This window comes from Fukomys damarensis, unplaced genomic scaffold (genome assembly GCF_012274545.1).
Source record: "Fukomys damarensis isolate Sample0158 unplaced genomic scaffold, DMR_v1.0_HiC HiC_scaffold_17, whole genome shotgun sequence".
Taxonomy (NCBI): Eukaryota; Metazoa; Chordata; class Mammalia; order Rodentia; family Bathyergidae; genus Fukomys; species Fukomys damarensis.
The window spans coordinates 77,011,746-77,030,793 of NW_022900929.1; the positions used below are offsets into that span (position 1 = coordinate 77,011,746).

General features: G+C 43.9%; 1 protein-coding gene across 2 annotated transcripts in view; it reads left to right on the top strand.

Moving 5' to 3' along the window:
- Slc12a1 (solute carrier family 12 member 1) overlaps positions 1-19,048 on the top strand; it is a 78,323-nt gene that overhangs the window by 21,678 nt on the left and 37,597 nt on the right. For both annotated transcript variants that reach the window (XM_010632479.1, XM_010632478.1), the window contains exons 8-15: positions 1,919-2,030; positions 3,609-3,736; positions 9,101-9,185; positions 11,792-11,943; positions 13,260-13,367; positions 13,670-13,793; positions 15,482-15,583; positions 17,450-17,605. In XM_010632479.1, the coding sequence (XP_010630781.1) occupies positions 1,919-2,030; positions 3,609-3,736; positions 9,101-9,185; positions 11,792-11,943; positions 13,260-13,367; positions 13,670-13,793; positions 15,482-15,583; positions 17,450-17,605 (967 nt within the window). The remainder of the gene's footprint in view (positions 1-1,918; positions 2,031-3,608; positions 3,737-9,100; positions 9,186-11,791; positions 11,944-13,259; positions 13,368-13,669; positions 13,794-15,481; positions 15,584-17,449; positions 17,606-19,048) is intronic.

The following is a 19,048-nucleotide window of genomic DNA, read 5'->3' on the forward strand; positions in this document are numbered from 1 at the left end:
AGGAAGAAGGTGTCAGAGGCAGGACCGTCATTCTCCTCTAGAATCCAGCACTTCACCGGTGAAATTAAGAGCATCATAGCAGAGCACACCTGGATTTAACGAGCGGTAACGCACCGTAAATCACTGAGCGACGGGGAGCATGTCTTTCGCTTATTTCGGGAAAGCTGCACAGGGATCGATACAATTCAAAATGCTCCCCCATGCCTGGAGAGGCACAGCTAGCTTCTCCTGTGGTTGCCAGAAATGAAAAGAGGGCAAAGCCTCCCACCTAGCTAAGGCAAGATTCCTGCATGCTGGTTTTTTGTGGATTATGCATTCCCGCATTAAACGAAAGTTAAGTTAGGGCCGCCCATGTGCTGGTCATTCTTCCAGGCACCAGACATTCAACTGTGACCGACACAGGCACAATTCCTGCCCTACTTTGGTGTGTGGTCTATGGATGGACGAGGAGTAAACACGTAAATAGGGAGACAAATAGAAAATGAAAAATTGTGAAAAATACCATAAAGAAAGCAAGCACAAGGTTCTAGGTTCAGTTCCCAGGGAAGAAAGAAAGGGAGGGAAAGAGAGAGAGGGAAGGAGAGACGGAGGGTGGAAAGGAAGGGAGGAAGGAAGGAAGGAAGGGGAAAATTAATAGCAGATAGCACGGGACGCCTACTCACTCCTCGCTGCTTTCTTCCCGAGGGAGGCGTTAGAGTTCAGTGGCAGTACAGGGCAGTATGTAAAGCTTTGGGTCCAGTAGAGTATGTAGTTTTGAACCTGGTTTGGATCTCTGTGGCCCTGAGTAAATTATTTGACCTCTCTGTGCTTTGGTCCCCTTATCTTTAAAGCAGGGACTCCAGTATTCCCTACTTTCACAGGGCATTCCTTACTTGAGAGAAGACAGGTAGATTTACAGCTGCCCCTGTGAGACTGCATGCCCTCAGTGAACAGTAGCTGCTCAGTAGTTATTTAGATTAAGCGGTCAGGAAAAGCCTCTCTGAAGGGCACCTACTTGAGACGCAGAGGAGGAGAAGGACACAGCCACCCCGAGTAGAGTGAAGTGGAATCCAGGTTGAGGGGTTAGAGGAGCTGAAGGAGGACAGCAGCCCGCGGGCTCTGGGGCCGCTCACGCTGTGCACACACTGGCAGCCTGGCATCAAGTGCCCCGGGCATCACAGGAGCTCCGCCAACCCTTCTGTGCTCTGGCTCTCTTTGTACAGTTAGGAAGTGGAGGAGTCCACGATTGCTCTGCCTAGTAAAAAGCTCTAGTGCCTAAGTGCTAAAACACGTAGCTTCATTTACATTCCTGGAAACACTGCAGTAGACACCGCGTACCTCTTGGAATGTTCTGGAAACGTCACCCTCCGGTACCCAAGTCCATGCTGTCATGGAAACTGTAGCATGGACACCCCGATGGAACGAGGCTTATGAAGACACTGTCCCACAAGGCTGCTCTCCTCCCCTGCTCCGCTCACGCTGTGCACACACTGGCAGCCTGGCATCAAGTGCCCCGGGCATCACAGGAGCTCCGCCAACCCTTCTGTGCTCTGGCTCTCTTTGTACAGTTAGGAAGTGGAGGAGTCCACGATTGCTCTGCCTAGTAGAAAGCTCAAGTGCCTAAGTGCTAAAGCACGTAGCTTCATGTACATTCCTGGAAACACTGCAGTAGACACCCGCGTACCTCTTGGAATGTTCTGGAAACGTCACCCTCCGGGACCCAAGTCCATGCTGTCATGGAAACTGCAGCATGGACACCCCGATGGAACGAGGCTTATGAAGACACTGTCCCACAAGGCTGCTCTCCTCCCCTGCGCTGGACAGCAGAGTCCCAAACTGGAATAATCAGACTTTCTCCAGTGGATGCAGAATTTTACAATGATGCAAATAAAACTGTTAAATAAACCTAATTCGGTCTCCTTTCACTGTGCCATTGCAGGCTCAAGTGATTCTTTTGATCATTCTCCTGATTGCCATCGCAAACTTCTTCATTGGAACTGTCATTCCATCCAACAATGAGAAGAGGTCCAGAGGCTTCTTTAATTACCAAGGTACGGGTGACAGATGAGTTGCTCTTTGGTAAAAGGCTCTTCGTGGCTCATCACCGTCTCTAACACCCCAACACCAGCCATGAGGATCCCCGTGTGGTCCTGGACAGAGGCGGAAATTGGGTCCGGGAGAGCCAGGGTTGGGTCTTAACTCTACTGCTCAAGAGCTATATAGATCATGCAACACGTGTGGGCCTCAGATTCCCTGCGAAAGCATGAATGACAACAACAACCTCCTCAGGGACTCCAGAGAAGTAAATAAGGTAGTGGGCGTGCAGGTGCTTTTAAATCTTAAGATACAAGGCAAGTTTGTCCTCGTGCAAAAATAGGGACAAGAAGGACAGGCAGGGTATGAGAGCAGAGTTTGGACAACTGGGTGAACCACTGCACAGGAGAGTAAGTTCAAACGGTTGTCTTTTTCTTCCTGGTAGACCTTCTGACACTTTCGCTCGAAGTGGCTTTACCCAGTTGTGTCACCTAGTTAGTTTACCTAGCTATGGTTTTCCCACATAAGACATTACAGGAGCTCCTCAGTGTAGCACCCTGTGATAACACGAGGAAGCATTTGTCTTCTCTCTCGCATACTCTACTCCACCTGCCCACTTCTTGCTCCCTTTCCACTTGGTTTACTCAAGAATCAACTGCTGAGGGTTTCTTTTTCCACTTCATTATTCAGTTGTCATTATTTGTTTTGCTTTTTAAAAATCGTGTCACCTCTTTCTTCCTGATGCTTCTTTTCTTTGAAGACCGTCTGGTTTACCTTGCCAATTAGCATTTTTTCCTTCTATTCTTTCCCTCCTTTTTCCTGCATGTGGGTTTTAAACTTTCCTTCCTTCCTTTTGCATCCCATGTTCCTTTTCTTTCTCACAATGTCTTGGTTCTTGTTTTTTTTCCTATACCCCCGCCCTCTCTTCACCCACTTCTTCCCTATTTACAAAGACATTATTTCCACTTTTTCTTTTTTTCACATTTTTCTTTTCCCTTACTTCCTTTCCCCTCCCCTTCCCACTTCCTCTTTACCTGTATTATTTTACATACAAAGCTCCTCCCCATATTGTTTTCCTACATGTGAGAATTTGCTATAAGGATTTAAGATCCAAACTCTGGAAGCAGGGATCAGAGATCAGAAAATCAATAGCAAGATTCTAAAGTATGTTAGTCCCTGAAATTCTCCTAAAATAAAATTTTAAAAACCAGAAAGACTGTTGGTTGTTTCAGGTATTTATGGGTGGGAGATATATTTGAAGGGGGGTGGCTATACAAAACAGTGTAGAATATTTATGAGTAGGTTAACAAGGTCATGAAAACGTTTTTCATCTCCTCTTTCAATCTTTTCTAGAGTCAAAGAAGTCAGGCACCATGGGTCCCTGTGGACACAAATATGTATGATTTTTCAGAGCTATGTCCTAGAGATTTAAAACCTTGTATATTTTGGCTTTTGGCAAATAGTATCACTAACATCTTGAGGTTATTCCACTTAGAATCCAGGGATGGATTTGTATTTAAAATTATAGAAACCAAAGAACTCAACTTACCCTGTGAAGAGTCTACATGTTAATTTTCTTGTAATTTGTGCTACAGCATCAATATTTGCAGAGAACTTTGGCCCAAGCTTCACAAAGGGGGAAGGCTTCTTCTCTGTCTTCGCCATTTTCTTCCCAGCAGCTACAGGAATCCTCGCTGGTGCCAATATCTCAGGAGATTTGGAGGTGTGTTGTTTCCTCTGCCTTGTAGTCCTGGAGAGTGGTAATGCAGTTGACGGGAGATGCAAGGAGCCATACAGATTGAATGTGACCGCATTTCCCTACAGATGAAAACCTAGATTTCTGAAAGATTTCCTGGTCATTTACGATTTTCCTCTTGTCACTCTTGTGTGGGTCACTCCTTCAGATAGTTCTTCCAAACTCTTGCACAATAATGTTGGAAGAACAGAGTATTTTGACCTGATATCATTTTTCCAACAAAATGAATATAGTTCAGTGAGAAATTACCATAACTACCTCCTCTTTGAAAACCATACTGAGTCAGAACATGGAATATTTAAGAAAACCCAAACTAAAACAATGCAAAACCAACCACTTTAGCACTCCATTCATATTATTCAATTCGTATTATTCTAAGTACTAAGGATCATTCTAATATATACTCTAAGTACTATTTATTCTAAGTACTATGTACTGTGTATTCTAAGTACTAAGTACTATGGATCATTGCATTGGGCACAACATTGGACTAAATGATTTGTAAAAGCCCAGTAACAATGGGCAAAACAAGATAGAGTTTGTTTGTCTCGTGCATTAAAATGTGAGCTCATAGGCCATCCAACAAGATAGGAAAGGTCTACTTCAAAAGGTAATCAGGAGAGCCAGGGACAAAAAAAAATGTAACTGGGGGTCCAGATGACCTCTCTTGTCTGTCTACCACTACCTAAGGTTTTCCCTCTTCTGCACAGTCCGCGATGACTGATGGCGCTGGGTTCAATCCCCATTACATAACAAAATAAAATCTCTTCTGAGATCACATTCCAGTCTGTAGGAGGGGAAATAAGAAAGCAGAATGAAGCAATTCCCAGACTTTATGTATTTCTCCTGCTGCTGTTCTATTAATCAAGGGCTGAAAAACGAAGTTTCTTAGTGGACAGCCGCACACCTAGATAAAATTTGAGAGTTCTAGTATTCAAGGGAGAAAAGGAAGCATAGGTATCAGAGGAATGATAAGAATGCTCTTTAAAAGTAGAGAACACACAGGTTTTACCTCACACAAAAAAGTAGAAGACACAGGTTCGTACCCTGGTACGTTTATTTCTTTTTCCTTGATAAATTCATAAGCAGCTTTAGAAGATAAGTATTTTCGTATAAGAATGCTCTTTAAAAGTAGAGAACACACAGGTTTTACCTCACACAAAAAAGTAGAAGACAGGTTCGTACCCTGGTATGTTTATTTCTTTTTCCTTGATAAATTCATAAGCAGCTTTAGAAGATAAGTATTTTCAAGAGTCATCAAGAGACTTCCTACTATAACAGCCCATGCATGCCCATGTTCACAGCCCGTAAGAGCTGAATTTTGGAAGTGGCCTTTATGTCCATCAACAGATGAATAGGTAACGAAAATGTGGTGTTTATACACGATGGAGCACTGCTCTGCCGCAAAGAGGAATTGGGGTCATTTGTAGGAAAATGGATGCAATGCTAGCTTCAGCAGCACATATACTAAGACTGGGAAATGCGTTCACCTTGAGCCCATTACACTAGGTGAAATAAAGCAGACACAAGCTCAAATATCACATGGTTTCTTTTATATGAGAAATCCAAAATGAAGGCCATTATTCTTTTTTTTTTGGTACCAGGGATTGAACTCGGGTCCTTGCACTTGCGAGGCAGGTGGCGTCACCACTAAGCTAAATCCTCAGTCCCTGAGAAACCCAAAATATAAATAAATTAAAGACCAAAATAAGAGATAATAGGAAATATGGAGAGTGATCATTTGCAAATGGAAAGGGGATGGAGGGGGGAGGAAGGAGAGGAGGGAAAGAGGAAATAAAAAAAATATGTTATACACATGGACCCACCCCTCAATGAATGTGTTCATTACGCACTTCAAATGTAAGGTACTAACAGAAATAATTTGAAAAAAAAGAGTCAATAGGACATGTGCATAAATAAACAATATCCAAGTGGGTTATGAAATAAAAAGGAGTAATTGTTCAGTAGGGATGATTTCCTCACAGGGCTAACTTTTGAGCCTGCACTGGAAGCATCGGCCAGCTGCTGACTATTGGTGAGGGAGCTAAGGCAGCCCCGGCTGAGAGACCCACAGAACAGGCCCAGGGACTGAGAACACGGAGGAGTCTCTTCCAGGTCAAGAGCAGAAGCCTCAGAACGCCAGGGGAGCCAGCGGCTGAAGGGACACTAGCCTAGACCCAACTCCACGAGAGTGGAGACTTCGCTTTTGGCTTTGTTCACTGCCGCACCCCTGGAACTAGTTAAGACACTGATAAATATTCACTGAGCGACCAAGCTGAGACATTTCAGCTTGTTACACTGGTGACCACGGAGCAGTGGTGAATTCTTAGGCTGAGATAATGGCAGGAATTAAAAAAAGACTATGCTGAAACTCAGGGATGTCGAGAAGTTTGTTCCAAATGGTGAGTATCACTACTCAGTGTGGTTTAGTGATGGATGCTGCACTTGTGGTTTCTCAGCCCTGGAATAGCACCCAAGATCGCTGGTTTAAATTTCTGCAAACTGCAGGCACACTTCTAAATTAAAGAACATTACGCTTTCCTTTGAAAGTTTGGCTTAGCCAGTATTTATGGAGTGCCAGAATTAAGGCCACGGAGGAGGAAAGGACCAAAGGAGACAGCTTTTGTAGGCATGGAGAGAAGAAATGAAAAAAAAAAAATCTTAACTACAATCTATAGCAAGAAAATATTGTACTCCACAATCGAATTCACACTTAATATTTTCTCCAGCTGGTTGTTCCCTACTGTAGTGTCTTCTATTTTCAATCAGTTCTCTTGTATTATATTCTTTTCATGCTGAAAAGAACTACTGAACTGACTTCATGCCACATACCTGACCGTGAAGGTTGGAATGACAGAAGCAGATCATCAGGGAAATGCCTAGCAGGCAGCTGGGTTGATGTTTGGGCTGTAGAAAGGAGGGAGGGCAGACCAAAAGCCACGGCGTGGATGGACTCAGAAGGAGGGAAGTGGTCCAGGGCAGTGCTCAGGGAGACAGACATCCACCACAACTGTGGTAACCAGGGCACAGTGACAAGGCGAGAAAAAGAGCTGTTCAAGAGGTGGGGAAAGCAGGATGCACCGGGGTTGTGAGAGTCAAAAGAGGACAGAGCTTTGGGTAGAAGTGACGTGAGCAGAAGCCGGAAGGGGCAGGCACGGTTAAGTATCGAGAGGTGACCATGTGCTGGGAAACCACCAAGGGAACTTCACTGCCTACCGATGTTACTTTTCTAAGAGTGAAACTAGAAATAGCGGGCAGTTCAATGTTCAGTGGCTCAGAATCCTTCTCAGGATGGCACTCAGGGTGCCAGCGACAGTTAGCAGGACTTGACACTGGGTGGGGGAGCTACAGAGTCCCCGTGCAAAAGCCTCTGTTGGCTAAGGGACACACTGGAAGATGATCTGTAGATAGACACCGCCCCCCCGGGAAAAACTGGGGAAGCACTCATACAGTCAAAGGCGTTCAGGTGCCACTTCAGAGATGCAAAATTAGGGTGCAGTTGATACACTCAAAAAGCAACCATCTAATACATTGTGTAAGCTCTCTCCTAAGGCAGCATGTGACATTTGATTAAGAACAGTGGAAGGTTAGAGTTTGCATTACTGCTGGGGGAGTGAAATTAACAGTTTGAGTGACAGCTCTGAATTTGTCAAAGTCCCACACCCTCTCTACAGGCAGCCAGACCAAACAATGCCATGTTTTATTGATCTTATGATACAGCATCCTATACTAACATTATATTGATATCTTAGGATTATATGCCCCTCCTGCAACTTCTGTGAAGCCAGTTTAGAGCTCACAGTAGTAGGTAGTTGTAAATAAGAACTAAGTGTGTGTTGTAAGTACAAGACTGCCTTCTATCTTTTCCCACCCCACCCCCAGTACCAGGAATTGAATTCAGGACCTGGCACTTGTATGGCAGGCATGGCGCCACTGAGCTAAATCCCTGGCAACTGCCTTCTGTCCTCACACCTCTTGTCCTTACAGGGTTTTGTTTTCTTGCTTGTTTGGTTCACACTCCATTCAGCTCCTGAGAAAGTCTTAATTTTTAAATTTGGAGATGTGAATCAGGGGAGTGAGTGGGGCTTGTTTCAGCCACAGCTGCCACCTTCTCTATGTGCACACACACGTGCCACGTGGCTTTTGGAGATAATGGTTAGGAAAAGAGAGGCTGGATGTGCAGGCCTTGGAGGGGAGCCGGGTGCCGGTGGTCCCCGGAGAGAGGAAGGAGTGGAGGCAGGGCTCCAAGAGTGGCTGGGAGGGACAGGCTGCCTTGACTAAGGTTTGACCTCCTGCAGTGGGGCCGGTCTTCATTCACCACGAGTGACCTTTCTGATGGGCTTGATCAGTGTATTTTTAAGTTACAATGAAAAACGTTCACACTTTGACCGTATTGATTGCTGATTTGTATTGATGAATCCATGTCCTCTACTAGGGAGGTTACTGCCTCCTGGGATTGTGGTCCCCTCAATTTAATATTTATTGACTCCTACTGTATGCCAGGCACTGTGCTGTATAAGCAATGAATGCATTAAAATCTCTACTTAATAATGCCCCTTAAGTTGAATTGAATATAATTCAATCTGCGGCTTGGAAATTGATTTGATACAATTTAACCCCCCAAAATCAGATATAAAATGGTAAATTAAATGTGATGTGAACTCAACTTCATGAATGTATATATATTTAAAGAGAACAGCCCATTTTGTAGTATAAACTTGAATGTGCCTCTTTCTTTATGCCTGCTTATAGAAATGCAACGTCTTCCATTACAGTCGTTCCTGAACTAGATTCCACATGAGGAATTTGAGGGCTTGGGGAATTTAATAGGTCATCCTTTTTGCCCAGTCAGAAGTAATTTTTTTAAGGTCAGTGCAGTATAACACAAATACACAGAGAAAAGAGACTGTTGCATGTCGGATATGGTTGTTGTCTCTCCTCTACACTTTCAGGCATGATATATCTGCACAAAATCCCCTCCTGGGAATTTAGCTCAGTGGTGCCGCCTCCTACCTTGCAGGTGCAAGGTCCTGAGTTCGATCCCTGGTACAAAAAATAAAAAAATCCACAGGAGGAGGGCAGGGTCTGGTAAGAGAACAGCCTGTCATATTTTTCTATACAACCTCTCTTCTGGACAGTTCGTGATCTCTTCTGTTCCACATAAAGTTTGACAGATACCTTTATTTGCTTTAAAAACTGTCCAGAGAGAACTCAGGCCCGCCACTTTGCCATTTGATCATTTTTTAGAACTTAGCTTAGGGATTTGAAAATAACTCCAAGCCACCCATGCTTACGTATGTTACTATGTTTATATATGTTACTCCCCCAAAGGACCCCCAAGATGCCATCCCCAGAGGGACCATGTTGGCCATTTTCATCACCACCGTGGCCTACCTAGGAGTTGCTATCTGTGTGGGTAAGTTGTATATCTCTAGAGTCAGAATTATAATGAGCCCGGTCATTCTTTGTGTCCAGTGGGCTCTCAGTAGGATGTACTAGAAGGTTTTTGTTGTTGTTGTTGTTGTTTTACAGCCAGCATATTAATTCCCTTCTTGTTAATGGCTTGGTTCTTTTAGGGTTTTAATGCAATTAAGCTGTGATATTGGCATCTCTGGGTCAGTGCTAGAGTAGAGCTAATCAGATGGTTGTCCTGCACGAGCCTAAAAAGGTCCCCATTTTATCACCCTCAGTGGATGACATTTGCACAGCTGGGAAAGCCAAACTTCCAGCATGTGCCTAGGAGGCAGGTAAGGAACAGAGCAGGCAAAGAAATAAAAAGTCAAGGCAAAGTGAAGCAAACACATGGCCTTAGGAAAGCATGAAAGATGTCGGATCTATGATGGCATCTCAGCCTTGCACTCTGTCCTAATATGGAAATGTCGCTCCCACCAGTCAGCAGGAAATCAGAACAAGACCCAGCTGCTGGCAGTGTGGGCAGTCAGCCCCTCTGTTCCTCAGGGAGCAGAAAATATGTGTGCTCTCCTGCTGTTCCTGAGGCTGACTATGGTTCCACCTGCTGCCTGCAGCCACCTCTCTTCCTGGTCGGAGGCCCGCCTCAGGCTTGTGCCGCAGAAGGAGAGGAAGAGATGTGGCTTCCAAGCCGTCCTCTGCTTACTGTAGGGGAGGTTGGCAAAGCGCATATTATCTTATCTTAGTTGGTCTCTGGATGCAAAAAGAGAAATAATAAACAGATTCTTACCTACCTCACTGCCACTTAGTTGAGGGCATTGGATAAGGTTGCTAAATGTGTGGATGTGTCATTTCCTAGGCTAGTTACATGTCAAGAGTTTTTGTTCCAGTGCTTCAAGAAACTGACACACTTTCAAATGACATTGAAAGTGCCTAAAGTTGAATTTCTCAGGGGTTTTTTCCTCTTCAGACACAGTAAAGATGAGGATATGAGCAAAATTATAGACCTCATTCCAGGGATTCTTGTAGTCCCCCCTCCCGCTACGGGTAGAAAAATCAGCATTTCTGTACTTTTCCAAGGACAGGAGAAAGATACTCATGGAATTGATGTCCTGACCTTAGTACAAATAATGGCTGTGTTCTGGCTTCATAGGAATTTGCAAGGATCTATTATGCAGAAGTTAAAATAGATGATTTAGAAAAGTCAGCTTGACATAAATGAATAATGCAAAGAGGGAAAACCTAAGGTAGGTGTAGGTGGTTTTTTGCTTGGTAATCAACAGGCATAATTTCAAGTGTTTTAGTGGAGGCCAGCAGGCCATCTCTCAGAACTATGATAGAAAGGATTCCTACACTGATGATTATAAGTTTCTCTTTCAATTGAAAGATTCTATAATTTTTTTTTTTTTTTTTTTTTGGTATCTTGAGACAGGGTCTCACTATGTAGTTGAGACTGAACTGGAACTCATTATGTAGCCCAGTTGGTCTCGAACTCACAGCAATCCTCCTGCCTCAGCCTCCCTAGTGCTGGGATTACAGGTGTGCGCCACCATGCCTGGCTGAAAGATTCTATAATATTTTTTCCTTTTTATTGAGTTTATTGGTACAATCTAGGTATATAATACAGTTACATTCATTACTGGGATCCTGTATCTTCACATGACAGGTCTTGGTTTTCATTTTTTTCCCTTGTCCCTGCCTTTCCTTCACCCCATTTTTAAGTGCTTCCCAGATTCAAAATCTCCACAACCAAGATGGAAGGTTTTCATTAGCTTCTGACCTTGGTTCTTGTCTTAAAATTACAGTATTAGCAAGGAAGGAGAACTCACTATGGGTGGAGTTTGAAAAATAAACTAAGTAACTCCACTAGTCAGTATTTAGTTTGTAAAATACTTCTCCATGTAGTTTAAAGAGTTTATATCATACGTATATTCATATATTCTAATAATGCTATCAAATACATAGTAACAGGCACTACAGTCAAAAAACTTGTAAGGAAAGTTAGTGATTAAAATATATATCAAGGATCTTTTAAAAGCTCAGAATTCCATTCCAAAGAATCTCTCCTGCAGATATATTTTGAAACACAGAAAAGTCTGTGCACAAAGGTGTTCATCTTAGAATGTTTGTAATAGAAAATAACAAATACTCTCAATGTGTGAAAGTAACGGGATAAACTGAAAGGCATGTTTGATAGCACATTATTTGACTATAAATACTAATGGTCAAATAGGCAATCAATATTTTCTCTTAAAATATTGCCTATGTTATTTGAGCCATTAAATTTTTATATAAAGTAGAATTATAATGCTATTTTTAAAATTATGCCAGGACTTCGTTGAAAACAGAGGCCTCATCTTAATTACTAGAATGGCCTCCATCGGTTCTCACAGATAAGGAAACACATCCTTCTAACTTGAAAAACATGGGATCCGCGGCACTAAACCAGAAGTGCAAAATGTGATTGTGAGGTGCACAAACCACACACGTTAAGAGGTCCCAAGGCGCATTGACCATGACCACAGGCACAAAGCCAACCAAGTGTGTGTTCAGGAGGAAACTGAGAGCAGAGCCCTTGCATTACAGAAATGACCAGCCCCATTGTTCCCACAGCTTCCTGTGTGGTCCGAGATGCCACCGGAAGTGTTAATGACACCGTCATTTCCGGCATGAACTGCAACGGGTCTGCGGCCTGTGGGCTGGGCTATGACTTCTCAAGATGTCGACACGAGCCCTGTCAGTACGGGCTGATGAACAACTTCCAGGTTTGCGCTGCTGAGAGAAAAAAAAGTCTATTGCCACTTTTGCACTTTTAGAACGTCATATCCATTGGGACTTTTAAATCTGAAGCTGACTGGTTTTCGATCGACTTGATTCAGTCTGTGGGTGAGGGACAGGAGTCCTGTGGTGGCGATGCCTATGGTTAGATTTCCTGTGGTGGGGACACGGTAGGCAGTGGGAGAAATGCCCTCCCCAGGGAGAGCGTACCACCTGGCACTGTGCTGTGGTCACTTGTGCAGGAGCGGATTAGATGAGGTAGTCCCTTGAGCTTTGGCCTAGGACAAACCACAGAAGTGCCCCAGAGTGCCTGGGAGACAAGAACAAGAGAGAAATTGGGAGGGTGAAGGGGAGGGCCGTGAGCAGGAAGGGACACTGGAGAAAAGCAGGACTTGAAATGTACTGATCTGCCGCATGATTGGTGAGGAGAGGGAGAGGCAGGTGTGGGGCAGCCTTCCTTCATTTATATCAGCCGCCAACACAGAGAAATTAACTCCGCTGAAGTCACTGTCCAAAATACGACTTAAATGGGTAGAATCTCATCAGATCTCAGATACAAAATTATGCTTAACAAACATAGGAAAAGCAAAGGTTTGCAAAGCCTCCATGTGCAGGAGAAGGAAGAAAGGCTAATGCTTTTTTTAAAATGATAAACAGCCAAGCCTCTCCCAAACCTCATAAATATAGCACGTTCTTCTGGATAGAATTTCTCACCATCAAAGAAACATGACCACAAAGAACAGAGGATAAACTATTGTCGAAATCTGTGAAACCGTTCTCCTTTTGGTCCCCCCCCCAATATCTTGTAGACATATTTTAGTGAGCACTTATTATTTTGTAAATAATACAAAAGGTCATTTTCATTCTGAAAGAATAAATATTAACAACTCGGAGCCAGACGTGGTGACACATGCTTTAAACTTGGCTACCAGGGAAGCTGAGGCAGGAGGATCACAAGATTGAAAGCAACCTGGGCAATTTAGGGAAACCGTATGTTAAGAGGGAAAAAAAGTTTTTAAAGAAATAGGGATGTACCTCAGCACTACCTGGGGTCCCACTCCAGTAGAGCAAGAGAGAGCAAGGTTAGAGGGAGGAGGAAAGAAGAAAGAAAGAAGGAATGAAGAGGGGAGAAAGTGGGAGGGCAGGAAGGGAGGGAGGGAGGAAGGGAGGAAGGGAGGAAAAGGAAATTCATTGCAAGCAACTGGGTCATAAAATATTCCAGTCAACGGAAGTAGAGAGGGAAGCATTTGCATACAATGGCGCTGATTTTTCCATCTGTCTCCTGCAAACCTTTCTCCTCCAGGTCATGAGCATGGTGTCAGGGTTTGGCCCCCTCATCACCGCTGGAATCTTTTCTGCAACTCTGTCCTCCGCCCTGGCCTCTCTGGTCAGTGCCCCCAAGGTGTTCCAGGTAAGACAGGCCTGTTGTGCTCCTCCTGTTGCTATGGATCAAGCTGAAAGGCGCCTTCTCGCCGGCAATCATTTTCCATCATTTTCTGAAACAGTGTTTCTGTCCATCTCGGGTGTTCTGCTTGCCACATAGTCAAGATCAGATTGGTTCAAATAACGTGAAGAATGACAAACTGCTGTGTTAATGTGGGCCTCATATTGTGTGCCGCTTGATCTTCCCCCGAATCTTCCTGGTGGGATCACCTAGAGAAAATGACCGTGCATAGATAGAAATGACAAATTCCTCCTCTTTTTCTCCGTCAGGCTCTGTGCAAGGACAACATCTTCAAAGGCCTGCAGTTCTTTGCAAAGGGATACGGGAAAAACAATGAGCCCCTGAGAGGATATTTTCTCACCTTTGTGATAGCCATGGCGTTTATTCTCATTGGTTTGTAGCTTTCTTGTTTTTACTGAAAACCAAATCGTTGTTCTGATTCCTCAGGCTTTTCCTTGATGTTTGAGAAATGACCTCTTTTATGTTTAAGATCTGCTTGGGAATGCTGGGGTCTGTCTAGGAAGGAAAAGAGAAATCCTTGTGTGTTGAGGGCCTTTCGGGGGCTTGAGCATGCTCTGGACTTGGATCTGTTCTCTGAATATGAAGGTTGCAAACCCATCTGAGCGATTGGGACCTCCAGCTGCTCCACAGCTGTCTCTGCCGCCACCCCTACTGGCCTGATGGCCAGCAAAATTGAGTTGCCCAGGCCCATGTTTCTTGGAATGTGGCTGGCTGACCCTCTACTCAGAATCACCAGTGTGTTTGTGAAAGTGCAGCTCTTGAGGCTCAGCTCCAGAGCTGCTGAATCTAGATCTCTGAGCATAACGAATCTGCCTTTTACCAGCTCCTCAAAAGGCTTCTGGACCATTAGCATTGAGAACCACATACCTCGCCTGTGTTCTTGGCCTCCCCTCCATAGGAGGTGTAGACACAGCTCCGTGATGTTGGAAAGACAGGTTCACAGCTATAGCCTGCACATCCCTTATCCCTGCCTGGGTGCCCACCTTTGCTGGGTGAGGGAGTTTGAGGAAAAGAAGCCAAAGGCAATGTTGGGTGAGAAGTTGCTGTAGGCATCCAAGTACCAAGCAGTGTGGGTCCCTCTTCATTAGCTAAGAAACTCAGAAAGGTACTACATTCAAAATCCACATCAGATTTCTATGAGGTAAAAGAGAGAAATATATAACGCTTATATTTAATTTTTTTATTTTAAAATTGTTTGAAATATAAGTGATTACGTATGGAGATGTACCAATCTGCTACATTTAAAGGATCTTACAGCCAAAGTTTAAACACTTGTGTCTAAATTAAATGATATCCTTTATGATTACTCTTTCAAGACGTGGATTACCTCCCTGAAGTCTGACAGCAGTTATAGCCCATTTGCTTACTGGTTTCTGGGTTCTAGAATCACACCCTGCTGCTGCCTGCTTTGGAGTTGCTGAGACTGAAGTTGCCTGAGCCTCAGAAGAATGAGGGTGTCTGTGTTTTTCTTATATCACATAGCAAATAATCCAGTTGGGACTGAATTGTAGTGGATATTTAGCCCCTGAGGGCTCAGGTACTTTCGATAAGGCTTGAGAGGTAGAAGTTGCCAGAGATGGGGCAATGTATAGAACACCAACAGCCTGGCAGCCGAGCTAGGACATGCAGACGGTAGGCCGAGAGATTTCCAGCTGGGAGTTCCCAGCACATTGGTGTTTAACTCATCTGTCTTTCTCCAGAACCTCTGGGTCCCATGCATAGCAGACAAAGAACACAGGTGTGGGGCCTCCACAGCGGCTACAGAGGAGTTTATTGTATTTTCAGTCCCCAACTTTTCGCCAAGGCCCATGTGAATTTTTAGTAGGTAGAGGCCTTGATTTTCTATTTTCTGCTTTGGGGTTTCTTGACTCTCACTTTATGAAAACCCTGGCTAAGAATATATATGTAGCCCCAAAGAAAAATCGCTAACTCCTTAAACTTTGACAGATGCTAGCTGTGTGTTCAATCTCCAAATAAATTCAAGCTACCGAGCTATAACAGCTGCTCAGCCTCCAGCCTCATCACTCAGACGTACACACTCAGTTCTGTTTCCTTTACAGCGGAGCTGAACATCATTGCGCCCATCATCTCCAATTTTTTCCTGGCCTCATATGCACTTATTAATTTCTCCTGCTTCCATGCCTCTTATGCCAAATCTCCAGGTAAGCTGACATTTCAAAATTAAAATAAGCCTAACCACACAGTGAGTTTGTCTCAATAAAATGAAACAAGCCAGGGAAAAGTGTTCAATCTGTGTTTCCGGTTTCCTTATGTCCCAGTGGGCAGTGTAATCCACTTTCTTTTGGTGAGTTGGGGGCTGGCTTCTCTTCTGAAATAGAAAACGAAATCATTTGAGCAATGGCCTTTTTGACCAACTGTAAAGTCAATTTTCTCCTGTGGCAATAAATTATTCATTGCAAGAGAAACCACATTTATTTCTGCAGTAGAAAAACACCACTATTTATTTCCAGGGTGAAAGTGACCACAGAAGTGGAATAAATGTATATATTTGAGACCTCCTTACTATCAGTTTGCTTCCTGCTCATGCTGTGAAAGAGAAGGTTGAGTAGACCCCATAATTACTTGCCAGGCACAGCCACCGCTGATTCACCTGGGGCCCCACCACGTTGGTGTTGGGGTCCTTGGGGGCACTGTTAGGCTGTAATTTAATGTCATCCAAAATTTCACACCAAGCAGCCTTCCTCTGTGTGGTTACATACACTTCATTCCTTCTTTGATTCCATTGGCTCGTAGGGCTTTTCTTGTCTGCCCGCCAGACTGGAGACTTGTCTTATCAACCCTTAGGAAGTCCCTCATCATGAGAATGTTCATGGAAGAAAACAAAACACTCTTTCAGAGCCTGCCGCCATCCCAAGCCTCCTTTGGAAAACTTGCTGCTATTTCAATGAAGTATAGATGGAAAGGGAATCTTTATCCACCCAGGGCTGCAGAAGATAATTCAGGACTTTTGGATGAGCTATGTCACAATCTCCTGGCACAAAGAAATGTGTGGCTTCTTGCCTAGTTGTGGCCACTTTTGAAAGACAAGGCAAAGTAATATAGGCTGGCAGGAGAAAGAGCAGAAAGGAGAACTGGATAGAGGGAGAGAGAAAACGGAAAACAAAAACATAGAAGGAGACACACTGGTGCACAAATCCAGAAAGTCACTGTCTGTTCTCTCCTCTCCCTCTCCCTCTCCCTTTCTCTCTGAAAAAAAAAAAGAAATCAGCCTTGGTAAAATCCAAATATTATATCCAAAGGTGTTCCTTAAGTGCTATTTCCATCTTGTGGTCATTTAAGGAAATTTTTCCTGAAGACCTTTAAAGTTCTGTTGTATTTTGGCAACTCCAAATTTAAGGTGTATACAAACTGAGGGTGTCCTCCAAATCAGAGCGTCACCATCCCGCCCGTACTGTCTCCTGTGTGCAAGGAACGAGAAATATTTTCATTACAAAAATGCATGACATATTAACGCATTGGGTTTTAGCAGCCATTGTTAGAAGATTTCACCGTCTTTTCCCATAGACAGTTATCCTCCTGGTGTGACAGAAGAGCTACCAAGGAGTTAAGTGACTGTCTCTGGGTGATTGCCCTGCCTTTTCATGAGCAAAAAAAGCATGTTGTTTTAAATCTCTCTCTCTCTCTCCTGGACAGCTAAGAAGTTCCCTGTCCCAACATTTCCATGTTTACTGCCTCCTTTCAACTCCTAAGAGTACAGATTTCAGATGCTCAGCATGGGTAATTTGGGAAGACAATCAGGTCATGAAGGAAGTAGGCAGGGGTCCATAGAGGAAAATTTTCCAGACACTTATTTTCCAAATTCAACGGCATCCTGTTTAGTACACCACCACTTTCATAGACCAGAGACCCAAGTTCGTATAAAAATAAGAGCAAAATTAGGAAATGGACCTGAAGATTCTGATCCTTTATGCCAGGAGAACACATGACCTGCACTCTTATAATGCGCTGCCAGAGGAGAGCAGTTGCAAGGAAAAGCTTCTTCTTTACATCGCTCTGCTTCCTTGCAGGATGGAGGCCTGCCTACGGGATTTACAACATGTGGGTGTCTCTCTTTGGAGCGATTTTGTGCTGTGGTGTCATGTTTGTCATCAACTGGTGGGCAGCTGTCATCACCTACATCATCGAGCTATTCCTCTATATCTATGTGACTTATAAGAAACCAGGTAAGATGAGAAGGACGTCTAGGAGGGTTTCCAATTATCTCTCTGCCCCTTTGATCAACATCTACTGAGCAAAACAAACGGAACACTGAGTAACTCCTTTACTCCTTAGGTGGGCCATGTGTGTGGTAGATAGGGCTAATACCACGTGACACGAGACTAACAGCCAGCCTCGTTGAGCATCTGTCCTATGTCATGTGCACACTGAATCCTCACAGTTACATTGTACATCAGGTCTTAGTAGTTTTCACATAAAGATGAAGAGACTGGGGGTTCAAAGAGTTGACCAGCTGCCCCAGTGACTGTCACCATGTGTCACCATGGCTTTAATACTGTAACCACAGGTGTATGACAGCAAACCCCAGGCGCTTTCTGCTAGATCATCTGCTGCCTCTCATGTCCTGAGTGAGGTAGCTTCTCATCCCTCGAGGAGTTTACACACTCATACTCAAACAGTTAATTTAATACAATATAGTAAGCACTGCCGTGGAGTGTGAGCAGATTGGTAGGAAAAGTGGAGGGAGAGAGTAACCTTATTAGAGCTATCCAAGAAAACTCTTGATTCATGATTTCTGTTCCCCAAGTCCAGCCCTCTGTAGGAACTGAACTATTTGTTAAATGAGCAAATAAACAAGTTTTTCTAAAAGAACACAACAGGAAGCAATTAGGAGATGGTTCATGGAACAGAATCAGAGGATGAGATTCTAGGCAGAAGGAAAAGCACAAGTGAAATGAAGGGTGTATATGGGTGCCTGGTATATCTGGGGTGCCTGGGGGTGAAGGGACACTAGGTGACCCTGCCGCAGGTAAATAGGAGGATTAAGTGCCATTGGAGGGACTCTGGCTACGGTGGGCACCAGGAAATTGCGGAAGGTTGTTGGGTTGGAGAAGCATAATTGGACTTGAACTTTGGGTGTCACCTTTAGAACCAGAGCAATGGGTACCCGAAGCTGGGACGGACCAGAACTCAGACAGAGGGACCCAGAGATTCACCATGCTCCTTTTTCCCTTAAGATCATAGGAACTTGGGGAGGGCTCGTTTGGTTTTCTTTAGTACTTTCTATGTTTTTAACATTGAGTATCAATCATTTATATATGGTAAAAGTTCACCCCTGTCTGATATACAGTCCATAAGTTTGGACAAACCTAGACTGTACTATGACCATCACCATGATCAAGACAGAGGACGTTTCCATCACCCCAAAGTTCCCGTATCCCGCTGTACAGTCAGAGTCTTCCCCCCAAAACAGCCTTGGCCAACTGCTTTTCTTATTTCCTGTCCTATAGTTTGTCTTTTTCCAGAATATCACAAACACAGAATCATGAAGTATATAGCCTTTCTGTCTGTCTCCTTTTGTCTCTCATAAAGCTTTTAGATTCATCCATGCTGTTGCATGTATAAATCTTTCTTGTTCTTTTGTATTGTTGAATACCACCCTGATTTTT